The following is a 24,456-nucleotide window of genomic DNA, read 5'->3' on the forward strand; positions in this document are numbered from 1 at the left end:
GGGCAGGATCCGTGGGGCTCACCCAGGTGGGGGGCACAGGGAGTGTTTATGGATCCAGGGGGGTCAGTTATGGGTCAGAGGAAGTCACTTATGGGTCCAGGGAGCCACTTATGGGTCCGGGGGGTCACTTGTGGGGCAGGATCCGTGGGGCTCACCCAGGTGGGGGTAGTACTCCGAAGGCTCCTCGGGGCCGGCGCCGGGTTCGTGCCCAGGGGAGGGGGGTGGAGGGTTTCACCATCTCGGCCGTCTGCAGGAATCTGTGGGGCAGAGATGTGGGGCAGAGCCGTGGGGCAGAGCCGTGGGGCAGAGTCATGGGGCAGCCGTGGGGCAGAGCCGTGGGGCTCAGAGCCGTGGGGCAGAGATGTGGGGCAGAGCCGTGGGGCAGCTGTGGGGCAGAGGGAGGGGGAGGATCAGGGGATATGGCGGTGGTTGGGGGGCAGAGCCCCTGCTATGGGGCAGGATCCGTAGTTCTGGGGTGGTTGTGGGGTGCTATGGGGCAGCTGGGGGGTGCTATTGGGCAGTTCTGAGGATGCTATGGGGCAGCTATAGGGCAGAATAGGGCAGCCATAGGGTGCTATGAGGCAGCTGTGGGGTGCTATGGGCACTGTGGGGCACCCCAGGGGCTCTATGGGGCAGTTCTGGGGCAACCATAGGGCGCTATGGGGCAGCCAAGGGGCACTATGGGCAGCTGTAGGGCGCTATGGGTCAGTTCCCAGGTGCTATGGGGCAGCCAGGGGGTGCTATGGGGCCCTATGGGGCACCCCAGGGGTTCTATGGGGCGCTATAGGGCAGCCATAGGGTGCTATGGGGTGCTGTGGGGTGCTATGGGGCACCCCAGGGGTGCTGTGGGGCGCTGTGGGGCAGCCATTAGGGTGCTATGGGGCAGCCATGGGGCCGGCAGGGGGCGCTATGGGGGCAGTTATGGGGCGCTATGGGGCAGTTATGGGGCGCTATGGGGCAGTTATGGGGCGCTATGGGGCGCTGGGGAGGGGGCGGGACCCACCGGTAGAGCGCCAGGTCCGTGAACCAATCCTGGACCAGCAGCACCACGTGACAGACGGTGAAGAGGAAGGCGGCGATCTGCAGGGACTAATTAACCCCCGCGCTAATTAACAATGCTAATTAACCCCCGGGGAGCCCTAATCGGGGTTAATTAACAAAGATTAACCCACCGGAGCTGCTAATTAGGGCTAATTAGCAAAAATTCACCCAGCGGAACCGCTAATTAGGGTTAATTAGCGAAAATTAACCCATCGGAACTGCTAATTAGGGTTAATTAGCAAAAATTAACCCAGCGGAACCGCTAATTAGGGTTAATTAACAAAAATTAACCCATCGGAACTGCTAATTAGGATTAATTAACAAAGATTAACCTGTCGGAACTGTTAATTAGGGTTAACTAGCAACAATTAACCCGTCGGAACTGCTAATTGGGGTCAATTAACAAAGATTAACCAGTCAGAACCGCTAATTAGGATCAATTAGCAAAAATTAACCCATCGGAACCACTAATTAGGGTTAATTAACAAAGATTAACCCACCGTAACTGCTAATTAGGGTTAATTAGCAAAAATTAACCCAGCGGAACCGCTAATTAGGGTCAATTAGCAAAAATTAACCCATCGGAACCGCTAATTAGGATTAATTAACAAAGATTAACCCGTCGGAACCGTTAATTAGGGTTAATTAGCAAAAATCAACCCATCGGAACCGCTAATTGGGGTTAATTAACCTCCCGAAACCCATAATTAACAGTAATTACGACCAATTAACCCTAATAACCCCCAAACAATCCTAATTAACACCAATTAACCCTAATCCATCTCCCAGGCACCGCTAATTATCGCTAATTACCACCCCCAAGGTAGGACTAATCAGCACTAATTAGCCCTCAGGAACACTCATTAACGCCCCTCCCTCCCCTAATTGCCCCTAATTAACCCCCACTTCAGCTTAATTAGCTCTAATTAAAACGATTTACACTTAATTACCCTAATTAACACCCCAAATTTATCTTAATTAGTTCTAATTAACCCGATTTGCTCCAAGTTACCCGAACTTTACCCTAATTACCTCCAATTAACCCAATTAACCCCAATTACCCCTAATTAACGCCCAATTTACCCTCATTGCCACTAATTAATCAAATTAACCCCTAATTATCATCAATTTACAGCAAATCGCTCCTAATTACCCTAATTACACCCGACTACCACTAATTAACCGCACCTTCCCGCTAATTACCCCTAATTACCCCAAGTACCACTAATTAACTGCAACTTCCCGCTAATTACCCCTAATTACCCCCAAATACCACTAATTAACCGCACGTTCCCACTAATTACCCCTAATTAACCCCCGACTACCACTAATTAACCGCACCTTCCTGCTAATTACCCCCAAGTACCACTAATTAACCGCACCTTCCCGCTAATTACCCCTAATTAACCCCCGACTGCCACTAATTAACCGCAACTTCCCGCTAATTGCCTCTAATTACCCCCTAATTACCCTCAACAGCAATTAGCGCTAATTAACCGCCAATTCCCCTTAATTAACCCCCCTTGAGCCCCCTTTATCCCCAGGAGACCCCCAAGCCCCGCCCCTCCCCACAAACCCCGCCCCCTTCTCCCCAAGCCCCGCCCCTCCCCACAAACCCCGCCCTTCTCCCCAAGCCCCGCCCCTCCCCACAAACCCCGCCCTTCTCCCCAAGCCCCGCCCCTCCCCACAAGCCCCGCCCCAAACCCCACCCCTCCTCCCCTAGCCCCGCCCACCCCAACCCCTTCCCGCCCCTCCCAAGCCACTCCCCCTCTCCCCCCGCAAACCCCGCCCCCTCTCCCCACAAACCCCGCCCCCTCCCAAGGCCCCGCCCCCTCAGGCCCCGCCCCCTCAGGCCCCGCCCCCACCTGCATCTCGATGTAGGTGTGGGGGAGGGGATACTCGGGCGGGAGCTTCCGGTCGTTGTTGATCAGGTGATCCAGGAGGGCGGGGCTCAGGATCGGCTGCAATTAACCCTAATTAGCGCTAATTAACCCTAATTAGCGCTAATTAACCCTAATTAACCCTAATTAGCGCTAATTAGGCGCGACCGGGGGCCGATTAGGGGGTGAACAGGGGTTACAGGGGGTTAATTAGAGATTGGTTGGGGTGTAATTAGCGTTAATTAGCGTTAATTAGGGTTAATTAGGCATTAATGAGGACTAGCCGGTGGTTAATTAGCGTTAATTAGGAGCTTATTAGGTTAATTTAGGTTAATTTAGGTTAATTTAGGTTAATTTAGGTTAATTAATTTCTGTGGGAGTTAATCAGCGTTAATTGGGGATTAGTGCAGGTTAATTAGGCTTAATTATGCACTAAAAAGGTTGGAGTGGGGGTTAATTAGTGGTAATTAGGGATTAATGTAGGTTAATTAGGCTTAATTATGCACTAAAAAGGTTGGAGTGGGGGTTAATTAGTGGTAATTAGGGATTAATGTAGGTTAATTAGGCTTAATTATGCACTAAAAAGGTTGGAGTGGGGGTTAATTAGTGGTAATTAGGGATTAGTGCAGGTTAATTAGGCTTAATTGTGCATTAAAAAAGTTGGAGTGGGGGTTAATTAGTGGTAATTAGGGATGATTCAGGCAAATGGGGGGTAATTCAAGTTAGTCCCTGTTAATTAATACCTGGGGGGGTGTAAAATGGGTTAATTAAGGTTAACTAGGGGTTAATTTGTGTTAATTAGGCTTAATTAGGGTTAAACAGGGCTAATGGGCGTTAATTAGGGTTATTTCAGGCCAACGAGGGATAATTGGGGTTGAGTCCTGTTAATGAATGGCTGTGAGGTGTTAATCAGGGGTTAATTAGCGTTAATCAGGTGTTAATTCGAGTTAATTAGGGCTAATTGTGTATTTAGGAAGGATTAAATTGGGGTTAATTAGGGGTAATTGAGGTTAATTGATGTCCGGGGGGGGTTAATCAGGGTTAATTAGGGGTTGGTTCATGTTAATTAGGCTTAATAAGTCATTAAGGTTTGAACAGGGGTTAGTTAGGGATAATTAGAGTTAATTATGGCCAATTAGGGTTAATTCCTGTTAATTAATGGCTGTGGGGGGTTAATCAGCGTTAGATTGTGTTAATTAGTGTTAATTAGAGATTAATTCAAGTTAACCAGGCTTAATTAGGGATTAACTTGGGTAAATGAGGGGTAATTCCTGTTAATTAATGGCTTCAGGGGGTGAATCAGTGTTAATTAGGGTTAATTAAGAGTTAATTTAAGTTCATTAGCCTTAATTAAGCCTTAAGAAGGGTTAAATGGGGGTTAATAGGGGTTAATCAGGGCTATTTCAGGCAATTTGGAGTTAATTCCTGTTAATTAATGTCTGTGGGGGGTTAATAAGTGTTAATTAGGGTTAATTAAGAGCTAATTAAAGTTAATTAGCATTAATTCGGCATGAAGAAGGATTGCAGGGGGTTAGTGGGGGAGAATCAGGGATATTTGAGGCAAATTGGGTGTTAATTCCTGTTAATTAATGTATGTGGGGTGTTAATAAGTGTTAATTAGGGTTAATTAAGAGCTAATTAAAGCTAATTAGCATTAATTAGGCATTAAACGGGGCTAAACACGGGTGAATGGGGGTGAATCAGGGTTATTTCAGGCAAATTGCCGTTAATTCCTGTTAATTAATGTCTGTAGGTGTTTAATAAGTCTTAATTAGGGTTAATTAAGAACTAATTAAAGCCAATTAGCATAAATTAAGCATTAAAAATGGTTAAACATGGGTGAGTGGGGGCGAATCAGGGTTATTTCAGGCAAATTGTGTTTAATTCCTGTTAATTAATGTCTGTAGGTATTTAATAAATGTTAATTAGGGTTAATTAAAAGCTAATTAAAGCTAATTAGCATTAATCAAGCATTAAAAATGGTTAAACAGGGCTGAATGGGGGCGAATCAGGGTTATTTCAGGCAAATTGCGGTTAATTCCTGTTAATTAATGTCTGTAGGTGTTTAATAAGTGTTAATTAGGGTTAATTAAGAGCTAATTAACGCTAATTAGCATAAATTAAGCATTAAAAATGGTTAAACAGGGGTGAATGGGGTCGAATCAGGGTTATTTCAGGCAAATTGTGTTTAATTCCTGTTAATTAATGTCTGTAGGTATTTCATAAGTGTTAATTAGGGTTAATTAAGAGCTAATTAAAGCTAATTAGCATTAATTAGGCATGAGGAAGGACCGCAGGGGGGTTAGCGGGGGCGGGTCAGGGTTATGTGAGGCAAATGGGGTTAATTGAAGTTAACTGATGCCTGGGGGGGGGTCATTAGCGCTGATGAGCGTTAATTAGCGTTAATTAGCGTTAACGAGCGCTAATTACCTGGGTGTCGAGCAGCACCACGCGCTCCTGCGTGACGAAGAGGTCGATGCCGCCGGTCTGGGCCCCGCCCCGCTCCCGCAGCTCCGGCGCCTGCGCCCGGAACGGGAACGCCCTGTGACCAGTACAGACCAGTATGGACCAGTACGGACCAGTATATCCCAGTGCGGACCAGTACGGACCAGTACGGACCAGTATATCCCAGTGCGAACGAGTATATCCCGGTACGAACCAGTACAGACCAGTATATCCCAGTACGGACCAGTGCGGACCAGTATATCCCAGTATATCCCAGTGCAGACCAGTATATCCCAGTATGTACCAGTATATCCCAATACGGATCGGTATACCCCAGTACAGACCAGTATGGACCATTATATCCCAATGCAGCCCAGTATATCCCCGTGCGCACAAGTATATCCCAGTACGGCCCAGTATATCCCAGTGCAGACCAGTATATCCCAGTATATCCCCGTGCGCACCAGTATATCCCAGTACAGCCCAGTATATCCCAGCGCAGACTAGTATATCCCAGTACGGCCCAGTATATCCCAGTGCGGACCAGTATATCCCAGTACGGCCCAGTATATCCCAGTGCAGACCAGTATATCCCAGTACGGCCCAGTATATCCCCGTGCACACCAGTATATCCCAGTGCACACCAGTATATCCCCATGCACACCAGTATATCCCAGTACGGCCCAGTATATCTCCGTGCGCACCAGTATATCCCAGTGCGCACCAGTGCATCCCAGTACAACCTAGTATATCCCAGTATATCCCAGTGTCCCCCAGCCACTTCCAAACTCCTCCAGTCCCTCCCAGTCTATCCCAGTCCCTCTGAATCCTCTCCCAGTTCTCTCCCAGTCCCCACCAGTCAGCTCCCAGTTCCTCCCAGTCCTTCCCAGTACATCCCAGTCCCCTCCCAGCCTGTCCCTGTTGCCCCCCATCCCCTCCCAGTTGCTCCCAGTCCCTTCCACTCCCTCCCAGTCCCCCCCATTCCCCTCCCAGTCCCCCCCAGTCCCTCCCAGTTCCCCCCCAGTCCCCTCCCAGTCCCCCCCATTCCCCTCCCAGTCCCTCCCAGTCCCCCCCACTCCCCTCCCAGTCCCTCCCAGTTCCTCCCACTCCCCTCCCAGTCCCTCCCAGTCCCCTCCATTCCCCTCCCAGTCCCTCCCAGTCCCTCCCAGTCCCCCCCACTCCCCTCCCAGTCCCTCCCAGATCCTCCCAGTCCCCCCCAGTCACTCCCAGTTCCCCCCCAGTCCCCTCTATTCCCCTCCCAGTCCCTTCCACTCCCTCCCAGTCCCCCCCAGTCCCCTCCCAGTCCCCCCCAGTCCCTCCCAGTTCCCCCCCAGTCCCCTCCCAGTCCCCCCCATTCCCCTCCCAGTCCCTCCCAGTCCCCCCACTCCCCTCCCAGTCCCTCCCAGTTCCTCCCACTCCCCTCCCAGTCCCTCCCAGTCCCCTCCATTCCCCTCCCAGTCCCTCCCAGTCCCTCCCAGTCCCCCCCACTCCCCTCCCAGTCCCTCCCAGATCCTCCCAGTCCCCCCCAGTCACTCCCAGTTCCCCCCCAGTCCCCTCTATTCCCCTCCCAGTCCCTTCCACTCCCTCCCAGTCCCCCCCAGTCCCCTCCCAGTCCCCCCCAGTCCTCTTCCAGTCCCCTCCCAGTTCCCCCCAGTCCTCTCCCAGTCCCCCCCACTCCCCTCCCAGTCCCTCCCAGTTCCCCCCACTCCCCTCCCAGTCGCCCCCATTCCCCTCCAGTCCCTCCCAGTCCCCTCCCAGTTCCCCCCACTCCCCTCCCAGTCCCCTCCCAGTCCCTCCCAGTCCCTCCCAGTACCTGGGATCCTCCTCCGGCTGCCCCCCCGCCAGCAGGGACAGGACGGTGGATTTCCCAGTTCCCTGCAGCCCCAACGCTCCCACCACCAGCACGTCCGTCTGCTCCAGTAAGAACTGGGACCAGTAAAGGGGGGGACAGGATCCCAGTTAAGACTGGGGGGACCCCCAGGACCCCCCCAGGGGCCCCCCCAAACCCCCCCCCCCACCCCCCAGGCTCCCACCTCCAGGGCGCTGTCGCACCAGTTCATCTGCTCGTCCACCAGTTTGATACTGGTTTTCATCTTCTCGGGTGGGGCCAAACGGGCTTGGCCGGCAACCGCTGGGGGAGGGCTACTAGTCCCGGGGGGCGTGGACACGCCCCCTTCCTCCTTTAGCCACGCCCACTCCCCCCAAAGACCGGCCCCCCCCCCACATGCCAACCAACCACCCCCCCGCCAACAACCCCCTTTATAAACCCGTAGCCCCGCCCACAAGCACAAGCCACGCCCGCTTAGCCACACCCCAACCAACGGCCACGCCCGTTTAGCCCGTAACCACGCCCCATACCACTAGACACGCCCCCTCGGCCACGCCCACAGCCTCCAAACCCTGGCCCCCCGCCAAACACCCCCCCCTGTTAAGCCCTTAGCCACGCCCACAAGCGTTAACCACGCCCACTTAGCCACACCCCAACCAATAGCCCCACCCATTTAGCTGTTAGCCACGCCCACAAACACGAGCCATACCCTTCCCTTAGCCACACCCACTCCCTCTAAATCCTGCCCCCAACCAACCACCCCCCTTTTAAGACTGTAGCCCCGCCCACAAGCACTAGCCACGCCCAGATGGACCATAGCCACACCCTCAACCGGTAGCCCCACCCCATTAGCCCCTAGCCACACCCCTTTGGACCTTAGCTGCGCCCCCAGGCGCTAGCCACGCCCCTTTGCCCTTAGCCCCACCCAACCACACCCCCTTTGCCCCTTAGCCCCGCCCGCAAGCGCTAGCCCCGCCCCTCCAGCCCCACCCCTTTAACCTATAGCCCCACCCCTCCTCTCTAGCCCCGCCCCCACTCACGGTCCAGGGCTCCGGGGGGGGGCAGACCCCGCCCATGCAATTGATAGACGGGTTGGGTGGGGCGAGGCCCCTCCCTCTCTCGGGGTGGGGCCACGGTTGGCCCCTCCCCCGACGTGGCCACGCCCCCTGCTCGACCTTCCTCCCCCCGTGCCTTCATCAACACGATGGGCGGGGCCGGGGTGGGAGGGGGCGGGGCCGGGCCTGGTCCCGCCTTTACCTGCTGCTGCCCCGCCCACACACCCCCCACCCGCCCCGGAAATGATGTCAGTATGAGGAGGCGGGGCCATGAGATTTGGCACCACCCCCTCCAGCTCCAGGCCACGCCCACTCACCCGCTCGCCCGGGGGCTTGGCCAGGATGATTGGCGTCTTCTGCAGCAAACCCGGCGGCTCCTCCCCGCCCTCCTGCTGGGTCGGAGGGAGGGGCGGGCTCAGGCGTGGCCACGCCCCCACGCCTCTAACCACGCCCACACTCCCTCCAAATTACTGTCCTTGTCCTGTCACTCAGCCCCCAAGCCCCACCCACAGCCCCATCACTCACTCCTAAAGCCCCTCCCACCTCCCTGGACAGGCCCCCTCCCATCCATTGCGCCCTGTAGCCCCACCCACCACCCCGTTTAGCTCCTCCCACTGCCTTTATAGCCCCACCCACCAGCCCTAGAGCCCCTCCCACTGACCCCTTAGCCCCTCACAGACCCTTTAGCCACTCCCACCCCGAACCCCTCCCACCACCTCATAGCCCCTCCCCCTGTGTCTTAGCTCCTCCCACCTCCTTTATAGCCCCTCCCACCACCCCATAGCCCCTCCCACTGCCCCATAATTCCTCCCACCTCCTTTATAGCCCCTCCCACCCCTATTATGCCCCTTCTACCACGCCTTTGGACCCTCCCACTGCCCCATAGCCCCTCCTACCCCCTTCATAGCCCCTCCCACCACCCCATAGCTTTTCCAGCTAGCCCATAGCCACACCCACCGCTCCATAACCCCTCCCACCACCCCCTCAGCCCCTCCCACCACCTCTTCAGCCCCTCCCACCACCCTAGCACACCTCCACCACCCCTTTAGCCCCTCCCACCCCCTTTATAGCCCCTCCCACCCCTCTTCAGCCCCTCCCACCACCCCTTTAGCCCCTCCCACCCCCCTTTTAGCCACTCCCACCCACTCCAGCCCCTCCCACCCCCCTTATAGCCCCTCCCACCCACTTCAGACCCCTCCCACCCGCCCTTCGGCCCCTCCCACCCCCTCCTTTAGCCCCGCCCACCCACTCCAGCCCCGCCCACCCCCCTTCAGCCCCGCCCACCCGTCTCTCGCCGCTCCCCTCCGGCTCCTTCTCCCTGGCCCAGCGCCGCCGGGCGCCGGGGGCCGGGCTCTGCCCCGAGTCCGACATGGCCGCGGGGCGCGACGGGGACCCGGGGGGTGACGGGGGGACCCGGGGGGTGACGGGGGGACCCCGGGGGGGTGACGGGTCGCCCCGGAGCCCTGGGCCCTCTCCAGGGATCTCCAAGCGCCGCCCGCGCCGCTCCTGAGGTAAAAAGAAGTTCCGGCGGGGCGGAGCGACGCGGTGGGAGGGGCTACAGGGGGAGTGGGCGGGGCTACAGGGGCCGTTAGCGGCGCTAGAGGGGAGGCGGAGGGAGACGCGGAGAGAAGCGTCTGCGCATGCGCGGAGCGGAGGGATACGGGGGGGTGGGCGGGGCTTGGGGGTTTTTCCCGCCTTTCGGCCGCTGTCAGTGCCAGGGAGGAGGGGGCGGAGCTTCCGGGTTGGAGTGCGCATGCGCGGATGGGGCGGAGCGTCCGGGTTGGGGACCGCGCGTGCGCTGAGGGGGCGGGGCTCGAGGGTGATTGACGCGGCGGTTTTGCGGGAAGGGCGGAGCGGGCGCGGAGAGGGCGGAACTTGGAAATGATTGACACGGTGCTTCCGGGTGTGGGGATGGCGCGTGCGCGGAGGGGGCGGAGCTTCCGCGTGATTGACGCGGAGCCTGTGCTGGAGGGAAGTAGGCATGCGCGGAGTGGGCGGAGCTTGCGGGTGATTGACGCGGAGGTTTGGCGTGGAAACGGCGCATAGGCGGAGGGGGCGGAGCTTCCTTGTGATTGACACGGAGTTTCCGCTTGGGGATTGCGCATCCGCGGTAGGGGCGGGGCTTGTGACTGAGATACGGCGCGTGCGCCGAGGGTGCGGAGCTTCCGGGTGATTGACGCGTAGCTTACACGTGAGGAAAATACGCATGCTCGGAAAGGGCGGGGCTTCCGGGTGATTGACGCGGCGTTTGTGCGTAATGGCGCGTGCCCGGGAGGGGCGGCGCGTGCGCGGAGCGGGCGGAGCTTCCGGATGATTGACGTGACGTTTCTGCGTGGGGGACTCACGCACGCGCCGAGGGGGCGGAGCTTGCGGGTGATGGACGAAAAGGGGGCGGAGCTTGTGGTTGATTGACGCGGAGCAACCAGCCGGGATTTAAAGGCACAGGCGGCCATGACAGCGCGCTCACGTAACTCCGCCCCCATAGCCCCATATATGGAGATGTGGGAGTGGCCTGACCCTCCCCACCCCTCCCCTTTGCCCTCCGCCCCCCAAGGCGCCACGTCCATCAGAACCGGTTTATTAACTCGCGATAATTAATTAATGAGTCGGGGGGGGGAGGGGGGACATTGGGGACACGGTGACACCCCCGCGGGGGGAGGGGCGGGAGGTGACACCGGGGGGGGGAGGGGCAGCGCCGTCGGCATGCGGGGGGAGGGGAGGGGGCGGGGTCAGGCCAGCGCCAGCACTGGGGGGACAGAGGGGGGGGGACATGGTCAGTGAGGGACCCCCGGTGTCCCCAATGCCCCCCCCATGTCCCCAATGTCCCCCAATGTCCCCCCAACGCCCCCCCTGTGTTCCCCCAGTGTCCCCCAATGCCCCCCAGTGTCCCCAATGTCCCCCCAATGTCCCCCAATGCCCCCAGTCCCCCCAATGTCCCCCAATGCCCCCCAGTGTCCCCCCAATGCCCCCCAGTGTCCCCAATGCCCCCCCAGTCCCCCCAGTGTCCCCAACGTCCCCCCAATGCCACCCAGTCCCCCCAATGCCCCCAGTCCCCCCAGTGTCCCCCAATGCCCCCCAGTGTCCCCAATGTCCCCCCAATGTCCCCCCAATGCCCCCCCAGTGTCCCCAATGCCCCCCAGTGTCCCCAATGTCCCCCCAATGTCCCCCAGTGTCCCCAATGCCCCCCCAGTGTCCCCCCAATGCCCCTCAATGTCCCCCCAATGCCCCCCAATGTCCCTCCAGTGTCCCCCAGTGTCCCCGATGTCCCCCAATGCCCCCCAGTGTCCCCAATGTCCCCCCAATGCCCCCAGTGTCCCCCCAGTGTCCCCCAATGCCCCCCAGTGTCCCCAATGTCCCCCCAATGTCCCCCAGTGTCCCCAATGCCCCCCGTGTCCCCCCAATGCCCCTCAATGTCCCCCCAATGCCCCCCAGTGTCCCCAATGTCCCTCCAGTGTCCCCCAGTGTCCCCAATGCCCCCCGTGTCCCCCCAATGCCCCTCAATGTCCCCCCAATGTCCCTCCAGTGTCCCCCAGTGTCCCCCCAATGCCCCCCAGTGTCCCCCCAGTGTCCCCGATGTCCCCCCAGTGTCCCCAGTGTCCCCCCAGTGTCCCCGATGTCCCCCCAGTGTCCCCCCAGTGTCCCCACCCGTCAGCGCCTCCTGGGCGAAGTACTTGACGTCGACGTCCTGGTCCTGCGTCAACTTCTCCAGCACGGGCTGCACCTCGGCCTGCAGCGTCCTGGGGACAGGGACGGGGACATGGGGCACTGGGGGCACTGGGGGCACTGGGGGGGCACTGGGGGCACTGGGGGGGCACTGGGGGGCCTTTTCTGCGTTTTGGCCATTTGGGGCCATTTTGGGTCCATTTGACGCCATTTTGGGTCCCTTAGTACCACTTTGGGTCCCTTAGCACCACTTTGGGGCCATTTGATGCCATTTTGGGTCCCTTAGCGCCACTTTGGGGCCATTCGATGCCATTTTGGGTCCCTTAGTGCCATTTTGGGTCCCTTAGCGCCACTTTGGGTCCATTTGACGCCATTTTGGGTCCCTTAGCACCATTTTGAGGCCATTTGACGCCATTTTGGGTCCCTTAGCACCATTTTGAGGCCATTCGATGCCATTTTGGGTCCCTTAGCGCCACTTTGGGTCCCTTAGATGCCATTTTGGGTCCCTTAGATGCCATTTTCGGGCCATTTGACGCCATTTTGGGTCCCTTAGCGCCATTTTGAGGCCATTTGACGCCATTTTGGGTCCCTTAGCGCCATTTTGAGGCCATTTGACGCCATTTTGGGTCCCTTAGCGCCGTTTTGAGGCCATCTGACGCCATTTTGGGTCCCTTAGCGCCACTTTGGGTCCCTTAGATGCCATTTTGGGTCCCTTAGATGCCATTTTGGGTCCCTTAGATGCCATTTTCGGGCCATTTGACGCCATTTTGGGTCCCTTAGCGCCATTTTGAGGCCATTTGACGCCATTTTGGGTCCCTTAGCGCCATTTTGAGGCCATTTGACGCCATTTTGGGTCCCTTAGCGCCGTTTTGAGGCCATTTGACGCCATTTTGGGTCCCTTAGCGCCGTTTTGAGGCCACTTGACACCATTTTGGGTCCCTTAGCGCCATTTTGAGGCCATTTGACGCCATTTTGGGTCCCTTAGCGCCACTTTGAGGCCATCTGACGCCATTTTGGGTCCCTTAGCGCCACTTTGAGGCCATCTGACGCCATTTTGGGTCCCTTAGCGCCATTTTGAGGCCATCTGACGCCACTTTGGGTCCCTTAGATGCCATTTTGGGTCCCTTAGATGCCATTTTCGGGCCATTTGACGCCATTTTGGGTCCCTTAGCGCCATTTTGAGGCCATTTGACGCCATTTTGGGTCCCTTAGCGCCATTTTGAGGCCATCTGACGCCATTTTGGGTCCCTTAGCGCCACTTTGAGGCCATCTGACGCCACTTTGGGTCCCTTAGCGCCATTTTGAGGCCATTTGACGCCATTTTGGGTCCCTTAGCGCCATTTTGAGGCCATCTGACGCCATTTTGGGTCCCTTAGCGCCATTTTGAGGCCATCTGACGCCATTTTGGGTCCCTTAGCGCCACTTTGAGGCCATCTGACGCCATTTTGGGTCCCTTAGCGCCATTTTGAGGCCATTTGACGCCACTTTGGGTCCCTTAGCGCCGTTTGGGGCCCCCTCCCGCGCCCTCCCGCGCCCGTACCCGGGGTCGAGCAGGGGCCCGATGCGCTGCAGGGACTTGGCGACGTTGAAGCGGACGTTGGCCACGGCGTCCCCCGCCATGCGCAGCACCGTGGGCAGCAGCTGCTTGGTGGTGATCTCCTGCCCGCAGACCTCCGACAGCACCTGGGGGCAAAGGGCAGAGGTCACGGGCAAAGGTCAGGGGCGAGGGCAAAGGTCAGGGGGGAGGGCGGGGCGAGGGCAGCCCCAGGAGTTAAAGGGGAGGGAGGGGAAGGGGGGGGGGGGGGGGGGGGAATGGAGGGAGAAGGGGGAGGGGGCGTGGCCATTGGGAAAGGGTTGGGTCAGGTTGGAAGAGGCAGAGTCAAAAGGGAAGGGGGCCAAAGGGGAAGGGGTGTGGCTAAAGGGGAAAGGGCGGGGTCACAGGGGGAGGAGTCAAGGGGAAGGGGCAGTCAAAGGGAAGGGGGCGTGGCTTGGGGAAGGATATTGACAGGGAGAGGGCGTGGCTTAAGATCTGGGGGTGTGGCTTTGGCCTGGTGGGGTTTGGGGGCACTCATGGGTGGGTCAGTGGGGGTGGGTGTGGCCTATGCGTAATGGGCGGGGCTTATATGGCCTGTGGGCGGGGCTTTGCCTCCCTACAGGGGCTCCTACTTACAAGGGGGGGCACCCATGGGTGCTGTGGGCGTGGCCTAGACTTACTGGGCGTGTCCTGAGAGCGCAGGGGGCGTGGCCTCCCACTCTATCACACCCCGCCCCTCCATTTCAGGGGTGGTGTTGGGGGGTGGGTGGGTATTGGGGGGCACCCATGGGTGCTGTGGGCGTGGCCTCCCACTCTATCACGCCCCGCCCCTCCCATTTCAGGGGTGGCATTGGGGGGTGGGCGGGTATCGGGGGGCACCCATGGGTGGGGAGGTGGGTGGGGCACCCATGGGTGCTGTGGGCGTGGCCTAGACTTACTGGGCGTGTCCTGAGAGCGCAGGGGGCGTGGCCTCCCACTCTATCACGCCCCACCCCTCCATTTCAGGGGTGGCGTTGGGGGGTGGGCGGGTATTGCGGGGCACCCATGGGTGGGGGGCACCCATGGGTGCTGTGGGCGTGGCCTAGACTTAGGGGGCGTGTCCTGAGAGCGCAGGGGGCGTGGCCTCCCAATCTATCACGCCCCGCTCCTCCATTTCAGGGGTGGTGTCAGGGGTTGGGGGGGGGGGGGCGGGTATCGGGGGGACACCCATGGGTGGGGAGGTGGGTGGGGCACCCATGGGTGCTGTGGGCGTGGCCTCACGTTGATGCAGAAGAGGGTGGTCATGCGGTGCAGGTAGTTGGGGTCGGCGGCCATTGCCAGCACCTTGGGGACGATGGTGCCCTGGGCCCAGTCCTGCCCGAAGCGTTCCACCAGTTTGCGGAGGTTACTGGTGGCGGCTTCGCGGATGGCGTAAACTGGAGGGGAAAAAACCAGTTTAGGGCTGGGAAGGGATAAACCTGGACCAGTAAACCCAGTAAGCAGCTGCTAGGGCTCCCAGTAAGGGCCCTAAGAGCCCTAGAAGGCATCACAGGGCTCCCAGTAAGCTCAAACTGGCTCCCAGTAATGTCTACCGGCTCCCAGTAAGGGCCCTAGATCCCAGTAAGACCCAACTGGCTCCCAGTAAGGGCCCCAAGAGCCCAGTGCCCCAAGAGCCCAGTAAGACCCAACTGGCTCCCAGTAAGGGCCCCAAGAGCCCAGTAAGACCCAACTGCCTCCCAGTAAGGGCCCCAAGAGCCCAGTAAGACCCAACTGGCTCCCAGTAAGGGCCCCAAGAGCCCAGTAAGACCCAACTGGCTCCCAGTAAGGGCCCCAAGAGCCCAGTAAGACCCAACTGGCTCCCAGTAAGGGCCCCAAGAGCCCAGTAAGACCCAACTGGCTCCCAGTAAGGGCCCCAAGAGCCCAGTAAGACCCAACTGGCTCCCAGTAAGGGCCCCAAGAGCCCAGTAAGACCCAACTGGCTCCCAGTAAGGGCCCCAAGAGCCCAGTAAGACCCAACTGGCTCCCAGTAAGGGCCCCAATGTCCCAATAGGCAACCACAGGGCTCCCAATAACCTCTACCAGCTCCCAGTAAACCCAGTAAGAAGCCACAGGGGCTCCCAGTAACCCCTCTAGGGGCTCCCAGTAGCTCCCAGTAAGCACTGGGCTCACCGTGGTCGACCAGCCAGGCCATGCAGAGCGAGTTCAGCTTCTCATCAAAGAACTCCACACCCTGGCGAATAAACCAGTATAAACCAGTACAATCCACTATGAACTGCTATTCTTCCAGTACAAACCAATTCTCTCCCAGTATGAACCAGTACTCTCCCAGTATGGGTCACAGCTCTCTCAAGACAGGCCAGGGGCCTCCCTGATCCCTCCAGTACGTCCCAGTGCCTCCCAGCACCCCTATCGGAAACCAGACTGCCCTCCCAGTGCTTCCCAGTGCCCCCATAGGCAGCCATAACACCCCCCCAGTCCCTCCCAGTGCCCCCATAGGCAGCCGTAACGCCCTCCCAGTACCTCCCAACACCTCCCAGTCCCCCCATAGACATCCATAACACCCTCCCAGTGCCTCCCAACACCTCCCAGTCTCCCCATAGGCAGCCATAACGCCCTCGCAGTGCCCCCATAGGCAGCCATAACGCCCTCCCAGTTTCTCCCAACACTTCCCAGTCCCTCCCAGTGCCCCCACAGGCAGCCATAACACCCTCCCAGTCCCTCCCAGCACCTCCCAGTGCCCCCATAGGCAGCCATAACGCCCTCCCAGTTCCTCCCAACACCTCCCAGTGCCCCCATAGGCAGCCATAACACCCTCCCAGTTCCTCCCAACACTTCCCAGTCCCTCCCAGTGCCCCCACAGGCAGCCATAACACCCTCCCAGTGCCCTCATAGGCAGCCATAACGCCCTCCCAGTGCCCCCCAGCACCTCCCAGTGCCCCCACAGGCAGCCATAACGCCCTCCCAGTGCCTCCCAGTCTCACCAGCTGGCCGGCCAGCAGGGGCATGTACTCGATGATGGCCAGACGGACGCGCCACTTGGCGTCCTCGGCCAGTTCCACGATGGCGGGGAGGAGGGACTGGGAGAGCTGCCGGATGCCGATCACCTCGTTAACGCAGTCCAGGTTGGAGATGATGTTGAGACGAACCTCGGGGCACTGCGGGGACACCCAGTGTCCCCAAAATGTCCCCAGGCGGCCCCAAAATGTCCCCAAGATGGTGCCACCATCCCCAACCCTTCACCCACGTCGGTTGTGCCACCACCGTCCCCCCTCCAGCAGCATCCCCCACCCCTGAGGGTCCCCAACTGGGCCAGATGTTCCCAAAATGTCCCCAAGTGGCCCCAAATTGTCCCCAAGTGTCCTCCAAATGTCCCCAAGATGGTGCCACCATCCCCAATCCTTCACCCACCTTGGTTGTGCCACCACCGTCCCCTCTCCAGCAGCATCTCCCACCCCTGAGGGTCCCCAACTGGGCCAAGCGTCCCCGCCAACGTCCCCCGAAGTCCCCAAATTGTCCCCAAATTGTCCCCCCCACCTCGTCCTTGAGCTGCGCCAGGAAAAGGGGCAGCAGATGCTCCACCGTGTTGTCCTTCCCCAAGATGGGGGACAGGCCCATGATGACAGAGGCCAGCGCTGACTTGACGTGTTGGTTGGCGTCGGACACCAGCTCCTGGGGACACCGTGGGGACACCGTGGGGACACCAAAATGGCCCCAGGGAGGTCCCCAACATGTCCCACCACCCCAGAGTGGCACCAGGAGGTCCCCAGGGGTGTCCCACCACCCCAGGATGTCCCCAGAGGGGTCCCCACGATGTCCTCAACACCCCAGGACGTCCCCAGCACCCCCAAAATGGCTCCGGGGTGGCCCCAGCACCCCCAAAACAGCCCCAGGGAGGCCCCCCGCCAGCCCCAGGGTGTCCCCAAGTGTCCCTTACCTTGATGCAGGGCAGGATCTGGCCCATGATAACGGCCTCCCGGCAGTCAGGGGACAAGTTCTCGCAGAACTCTGGAAGAAAAAGGATTTGGGGACACAGAGAGGGGACAGCTGGGGTGGCCTTGGGGACACGGAGACCCAGGGAGTGGCTTTGGGGATATTTTGAGCATTTTTAGGGTCATTTAGGTCATCCTTGAGGACATTTAGAACATTTTTGGGGACATTTAGACCCGTTTAGGCCCACAGATAGGCCTTGGGGACATTTCAACTATCCTTGGGGACATTTAGACCATTTTGGGGGACATTCAGACCCAGGGACTGGTCTTGGGGACACAGGGACCATTTTTGGGGACATCCAGGCCATCCTTGGGGACATTTAGACCCAGGGACTGGCCTTGGGGACACAGGAACCATCCTCGGGGACATTTAGACCATTTTTGGGGCCCATTTAGGCTCAAGGACTGGTCTTGGGGACACAGGGACCATCCCTGGGGACATCTGGGCCATCTTTGGGGCCACTTAAACCATTTTTGTGACCCATTTAGGCCAAGGGATTGGCCTTGGGGACATTTCAACCATCCTTGGGGACATTTAGACCATTTTTAAGAACATCTGAGCCCAAGGACTGGCCTTGGATACACAGGGACCACCTTTGGGGACATTTATGCCATTTTTGAAGACATTTAGGCCGAGGGACTGACCTTGGGGACACAGGGACCATCCTTGGGGACATCTGGGCCCAAGGACTGGCCTTGGGGACACAGGGACCATTTTTGGGGACATTTAGGCCCAGGGACTGGCCTTGGGGACACAGGGACCATCCTTGGGGACATCTGGGCCATCCTTGGGCCCATTTAGACCACCCTTGGGGACATCTGAGCCCAAAGACTGGCCTTGGGGACACAGGGACCATTTTTGGGGACATTTAGGCCCAGGGACTGGCCTTGGGGACATTTCGGCCATTTTGAGGCCCACTTTGGCCATTTTGAGGCCCACTTCGGCCATTTTGAGGCCCACTTCGGCCATTTTGAGGCCCACTTCGGCCCAGGGACAGACCTTGGGGACACCGGGGGACCCCAGGAGCCTCCTTGGGGACACGGGGCCCATAGCGGGGGGTGACCCCAGCTGACCTTTGACCTTGTGGGAGGCGGCCGCCCGCACCTCGGCCTCGCAGTCCTTCATCAGGCTCTGGAAGGCCCCAACCAGGTCGGTTTTGGTGATTTCGGGGCCTACGGCGCGTTGGAGCTGCGGGGGGGGACAAAGGTTAAAGGTCACAGAGACACACACCCCCCCAAGTGTGTCCCTAAATGTCCCCAAGCTTGTCCCCGAGGGAATTTCCACCACGGCCCCTCAAGACACCCCCCAAACGGCCACCCAAGGAGACCAAAATCCACCGAAATCGCCCCAAACGGGGCCTAAAATATCCTTGAACCCACCCAAACGTGTCCCAAAATGTCCCCCAAACCCCCCAAAATGTGTCCCAAAACGTCCCCCAAACCCACGTCCCTAAACGTCCCCAAATTGTCCCCAAGAGACCCCAAAATGTTCCCCCAAAATATCCCCAGGTGTCCCCAAACCCGCCCCAAAACATCCCCAAACCCACCCAGATGCCCCAAAATGTCCCCAAAACCCCCCAAAATGTGCCCCCACACGTCCCCAAATCCATCCGTGTCCTCAAAATGTCCCCAAACCCACCCAAATGTGTCCCCAAGCAATCCCTGAACCTACCCAGAAGTGTCCCCAAAATGTGTCCCCAAACTGTCCCTGAACCTGCCCAAATGAGTCCCCAAACATGTCCCCAAAATGCGCCTCAAACTGTCCCCAAGTGTCCCCAAAACATCACTGAACTTGCCCAAATGCGTCCCAAAATGTCCCCAAACGTGTCCCTAAGTCTCCGTGTCCCCAAACGTCCCCAAACCATCCCTGAACCTACCCAAACGTCCCCAAGTGTCCCTGAACCTGCCCAAGCGTGTCCCCAAGCGTCCCCAACTGTCCCCAAACCTGCCCAAACGTGTCCCCAAGTGTCCCCGAACCTGCCCAAACGTGTCCCCAAGTGTCCCCGAGCGTCCCCACCTCTGTAAACTTATCGGCCACCATATACCGGACCCGCCAGGACTTGTCCTCGGCCGCCTGCCGCAGCGTCGGCATCACCAGTCCCTCCAGTTCCTCCTGTGGCAGCAACTGGGCGATGCTGACACAGGCCTCCACCGCCAGCAGCCGCACCGAGTCCTGTCACCCCCAAAAAAACCCTTAGAAACACCAAAAAACCACTTTCTCACCCCAAAAATTAAGCGGGTGGGGGGGGGCCCCCCTCGTTACCTGCTCGTCGGACGCCAGGTTGGAGAACATGGGGATGATCTCGCTCTTGACGTGCTCCAACTCCAAAACTTTGGCAAATTCACCCAATTTGGAAGCGGCCGCGCGACGGACCATGGGGGTGTCGTCCGAGCAGAGGTTCCGGAAGTATCTAGGGATTGGGGGGGGGGGGACACACATAATTTTGGGCGGACAAACGGAGATCTTTGGGGACGTCCTTGAGGATGGGCTACGGGGTGTGTGGGGGAAGGTTGTGAGGCCCAAAACGGGTCACGGGGTCAAGTGGGTTGATCTAAAAGAGGTTCAAGGGCGTGGAGGATGGGTTGGGGCCACCAAGAAGGGGTTGGGGCCACCAAGAAGGGGTTGGGGCCACCAAGAAGGGGTTGGGGCCACCAAGAAGGGGTTGGGGCCACCAAGAAGGGGTTGGGGCCACCAAGAAGGGGTTGGGGCCACCAAGAAGGGGTTGGGGCCACCAAGAAGGGGTTGGGGCCACCTTGGGGCCACTGGGGATGGGCTACAGGGTCTGTGGGGGAAGGTTGTGAGGCCCAAAACGGGTCACGGGGTCAAGTGGGTTGATCTAAGGGAGGTTGAAGGGTGTGAACGATGGGTTGGGGCCACCAAGGTTGGGTTGTGGCCACCAAGAAGGGGTTGGGGCCACCTTGGGGCCACTGGGGATGGGCTACGGGGTCTGTGGGGGAAGGTTGTGAGGCCCAAAACGGGTCACGGGGTCAAGTGGGTTGATCTAAGGGAGGTTGAAGGGCGTGAAAGATGGGTTGGGGCCACCAAGTAGGGGTTTGGGCTACCAAAGTTGGCTTGGGACCACCACAACCGTGCCATGACCCAAATAACGGGCCAAGGGGCCAACATAAAGACTTCTGGGCCAACACAAAGACCCTGGGGCCAACCCGACCCAACAGCCACCAAATATGGCTTGGGGCCACCAGGACTACCAGGCACGGCTCAGGGCTACCAGGGGGCCACCAGGGATGGCTTAGGGACATGCCACGGGGCCACCACAACCACACCACAACCCAACTAACAGGCTAAAAAGCCAACGCAAACACCCTGTGGCCAACTCAACCCAACCCAACGGCCACCGAAGTTGCCATGGGGCCACCAGCGATGGCTCAGGGCTACCAGTGGACCACCAAAGCTGGCTTAGGGACACGTGACACACCATGGGGACACCACAACCACACCCTGACCCAAATCACAGGCCGAAAAACCAACGTCAAGACCTTGGGGCCAACCCAACGGCCACCAAAGTTGCCATAGGGCCACCACGGACGGCTCAGGGCTACCAGTGGACCACCAAATCTAGCTTAGGAACACGTGACACGCCACGGGGACACCACAACCACACCCTGACTCAAATCACAAGCCAAGGGACCAAGACAAAGACCCTGGGGCCAACCCAACGGCCACCAAAGCTGACTCAGGGCCACCAGGGCCACCCGATGGGGCCACCACGAAGGCGGAAGTGACTCACTGTCGCAGCTCGGCCTTGACGGGGCTGGAAACCCGGGGGTAACAGACGCTGAAGAGGCCACAGGCCGAGGTGCGGGAGGTGAACCAGTCGCCCCCCGCCAGACGTTTCACCAAGGGGACGAAGTGACCTTCCAAATCGGGGGGGGCGTGTTCGTGGGACACCGCCCGCAGCGACTCCACCGCCTTGTCCCGCACCACCGTCTCCTCCACCGTGGCCAAACTCTCGAGGGGGGGCTAGAAAGATTAGAAGGGTGGGGGGGAGCACCCCAAAATTAGGACACAGACACACACAGTGAGGGAGGGCGGGGGTTGAGGTTCTCCCATCATGGAGCCCAATGTCCACCCAGATTGACTCAAAGTCCCAACTGGGGGGACCCCAATGGGACCCCAAAGAGTTGGGGGGGGCCCAGGTGACCCCCCCAAACCCTGACACCCCACCACAGGGTCCCTCAGGTCCCCCATGTCCACCCAAACCAACCCAACGTCCCATCATGGAGCCCAATGTCCTCCCAGATTGACTCAAAGTCCTGCCCAGGGGACCCCAATGTGACCGCAAAGAATTGGGGGGGCCCCAGATGACCCCCCAAATCCTGACACCCCCCCCAAAGTCCCTCAGGTCCTCCATGTCCACCCAACGGCCAACCAAACCAACCCAACGTCCCATCATGGAGCCCAACGTTCTCCTGAAAAGCTCAAGGTCCCCCCTAATGGTCTTAATGTCCCCCCAAATAATTGGGGGGCCCCCAGGTGACCCCCCAAATCCTGACACCCCCCCCAAAGTCCCTCAGGTCCCCCAACATCCACCCAAAGCAATCCAACGTCCCACCCCGGAGCCCAACATCCCCCTGGGGTGGAACCCGGACGTCCATGAAAGGACCAGGGGGGGACCCCAAAGTCCAAAGGTCGGGGGGGGACACACCCCAATATTTTGGGGAGGGGGGGGTTCCTGGGTCCATACCAGGAGACAATGGACAAACTCTGGTCCCCCAACCAGGGCGGTGAAGGTCCCGAGCTGCTCCGCCAAGGCCAACAACACCTCGTCCTCATCGTAAATGGTGTCTGGGACAAAAAAAGGGGGACACTTTGTCACCCCCCCGAGCTGTCAATCACCCCCCCACACCCCTAAACCGCCCCCCCCCGCCCCCCCAACACAACCTCTCTCCCCTACACCAGAAAAACCATTAAGGAGATAATTAAAGGATAGGGGGCGGGATTTGGGGGCTCCCCCCGACGTTGTGTGTGTCCCCTTCCCCCCCCCCCAGGATTTTGGGGAACCCCTCAGGGCCCCCCCCAATTTTATTTTTTTTTTTTTACCAGTGAGGAAGGGGAGGAGCTCGCTGCGGGTACGTTCCACACCCAACGCCAGGGCGATGGTCGAGAGTTTCTTGATGCTGTTGAGTCGTAACTAAAATCCCCCAAAATTGAAATTAAAATTTAAAAAATTAAAAATATACCCCACCCCACCCCCCCCCGGGGCCAACACGGGACCCCCAGAGTGAAAAAAACAGCACACACACCCCCCCCGGGGGAAAAAAAACACCCCAGTTTTGGGGGGTAAATACCTGCCCCCCCACAAATTAAAAAAGCTCCTGGGGGGGAAATCTCAAATTTCAGGGGATAAAATGGCTCCTTGGGGGGCAAATAACCCCCCCCAGGGGCAAATAGACCCTCCTGGGGGGAATTTCCACCCGTCAGGGATAAAATATCTCCTTGGGGGGGGGGAAATAAACCCCTCTGGGGGCAAGTAACCCCCCCCAGGGGCAAATAAAACACATCCTGAGGGGGAATTTCAACCCATCAGGGATAAAATATATCCTCGGCGGGGGAAATAAACACTTCTGGGGGAAAATAACCCCCCAGGGGCAAATAAAAAACTCCTGGGGGGAATTTCCCCCCCCCGGGGATAAAATGGCTCCTTGGGGGTGGAAATTAAACCCCTCTGGGGGCAAATAACCCCCCCAGGGGCAAATAAAACCCCTCCTGAGGGGGAATTTCCATCTGTCAGGGGTAAAACAGCTCCTTGGGGGGGAAAATACCCCCCAGGGGCAAATAAAGACCCTCCTGGGGGGGAATTTCCTCCCCTCAGGGATAAAATGGCTCCTTGGGGGGCAAATAAACCCCCCAGGGGGAAATAAAGCCCCTCTGGGGGCAAATAATCCTCCCCGGGGCAAATAAACTCCCTCCTGGGGGGGGCATCTCCCCCCTCCCGGGGACAAAATGGCCGCCCGGGTGGCAAATCCCCCCCCAAAGGGCAAATAAAGCTACTTCCGGGTTAAAACCCCGCCCCCCCCGACCGATTGAACCAATCAGGAGCCTCGTCTCACAGTTCTGCAGCGCTGCCGCGGCAGAGAGAAGCCCCCTCATTGGCTCCACGCCCTCAGCCCCGCCCACACCGCGGTTCCACCCAATAGCGGCCGCCGCCGAGCCGCCCTCCCGTTTCCCATTGGCCACCGCGCGCTGCCCCACCGAAAGGGGGCGCCGCACTAAAGGGATTCCCTGACCAATCAGAAGCCGCCTCACAAAACGAATAGGGGTGAGTGGCGGCCCGCCAACCAATCAGAGCGCGCCTTTCATCCCGATTAGGGAAAACGCGGGGCGGAGGGGGGGGGGCGGTTGTCCCATCCGCGCCATGTAACGCCGCTCCCCATTAGCCCGCGCCTGAGGCGGGGAAGCGGTTTCAACCAATCAGAGCGGCCCTTTCATAGCGCGGCGCAGCGCTGGCCGCCATTAGAAGGAGGGAGCAGCGCGGAGGGAGCCGGTGGGGTGATGGCGGCCGGGCCCGGAGCCCCGAAACGGGGAGCCCCGGGGGAAACGGCTCCGGTAACCGGTACCTGCACGTCCTCGTTGCGGAGCTCGTCGATGAGGACGGCGATAGGGTAAAGCGAATCGTCGCCGTCCGCCGCCGCCATCTTCTTCTTCTTCTTCTTCTCCGCCGCCGCCGCCGCCGCCGCCCCGGCTCTGAGGGGCCGTACGGGGCCGCCCGCCCCGCTCTTGCAGGGTTTCCTGAACGCTCATTGGTCGGCTCTACCCCTAACGCCCGCCCCCGCGTTTTACTCATTGGGTTAAACGTCACGTCCTTCCGCGATAGCTCCGCCCCCTTGCGGCCGGCTCCTGCTCGCTGTCTGATTGGGTGGTGAGGTTTTGAGTGACGGAGCGGAGGGGCGGGGCGAGGCGTTGCGAGGCAACGCGGCGCCGCTGGCTTGGATGGGTGCAACTGGGGCGGGGGGGGCTGGGTCATACTGGGACAAACTGGGACAAACTGGGACGCATTGAGACCCAAACTGGGGACAAACT

The 24,456-nt window shown here is 59.0% G+C and overlaps 2 protein-coding genes across 2 annotated transcripts; both read right to left on the bottom strand.

Moving 5' to 3' along the window:
* Positions 1 to 69: 69 nt before the first annotated feature.
* SMG9 (SMG9 nonsense mediated mRNA decay factor) lies at positions 70 to 10,457 on the bottom strand. The gene is given in 10 exon segments (XM_074930309.1): positions 70 to 219; positions 221 to 257; positions 1,004 to 1,089; positions 2,907 to 3,002; positions 5,352 to 5,463; positions 7,180 to 7,292; positions 7,400 to 7,497; positions 8,235 to 8,457; positions 8,567 to 8,638; positions 9,534 to 10,457. Coding segments are annotated over 10 exon segments (1,872 nt in total). The 3' UTR covers positions 70 to 108.
* Positions 10,458 to 10,811: 354 nt separating this feature from the next.
* PPP2R1A (protein phosphatase 2 scaffold subunit Aalpha) lies at positions 10,812 to 24,156 on the bottom strand. Its single transcript, XM_074930374.1, has 15 exons — positions 23,994 to 24,156; positions 22,477 to 22,567; positions 22,121 to 22,221; positions 21,164 to 21,396; positions 19,678 to 19,825; positions 19,432 to 19,587; positions 18,489 to 18,603; positions 17,360 to 17,430; positions 16,960 to 17,094; positions 16,407 to 16,580; positions 15,595 to 15,655; positions 14,707 to 14,861; positions 13,453 to 13,595; positions 11,895 to 11,986; positions 10,812 to 10,995 (listed from the first exon to the last, which is right to left on the bottom strand). Exons 1-15 carry the CDS (start codon positions 24,069 to 24,071, stop codon positions 10,979 to 10,981), a joined length of 1,770 nt encoding a protein of 589 aa, XP_074786475.1. The 5' UTR covers positions 24,072 to 24,156; the 3' UTR covers positions 10,812 to 10,978.
* Between the last annotated feature and the right edge of the window lie 300 nt (positions 24,157 to 24,456).

This window comes from Athene noctua, chromosome 33, assembly GCF_965140245.1.
Source record: "Athene noctua chromosome 33, bAthNoc1.hap1.1, whole genome shotgun sequence".
NCBI lineage: Eukaryota > Metazoa > Chordata > Aves > Strigiformes > Strigidae > Athene > Athene noctua.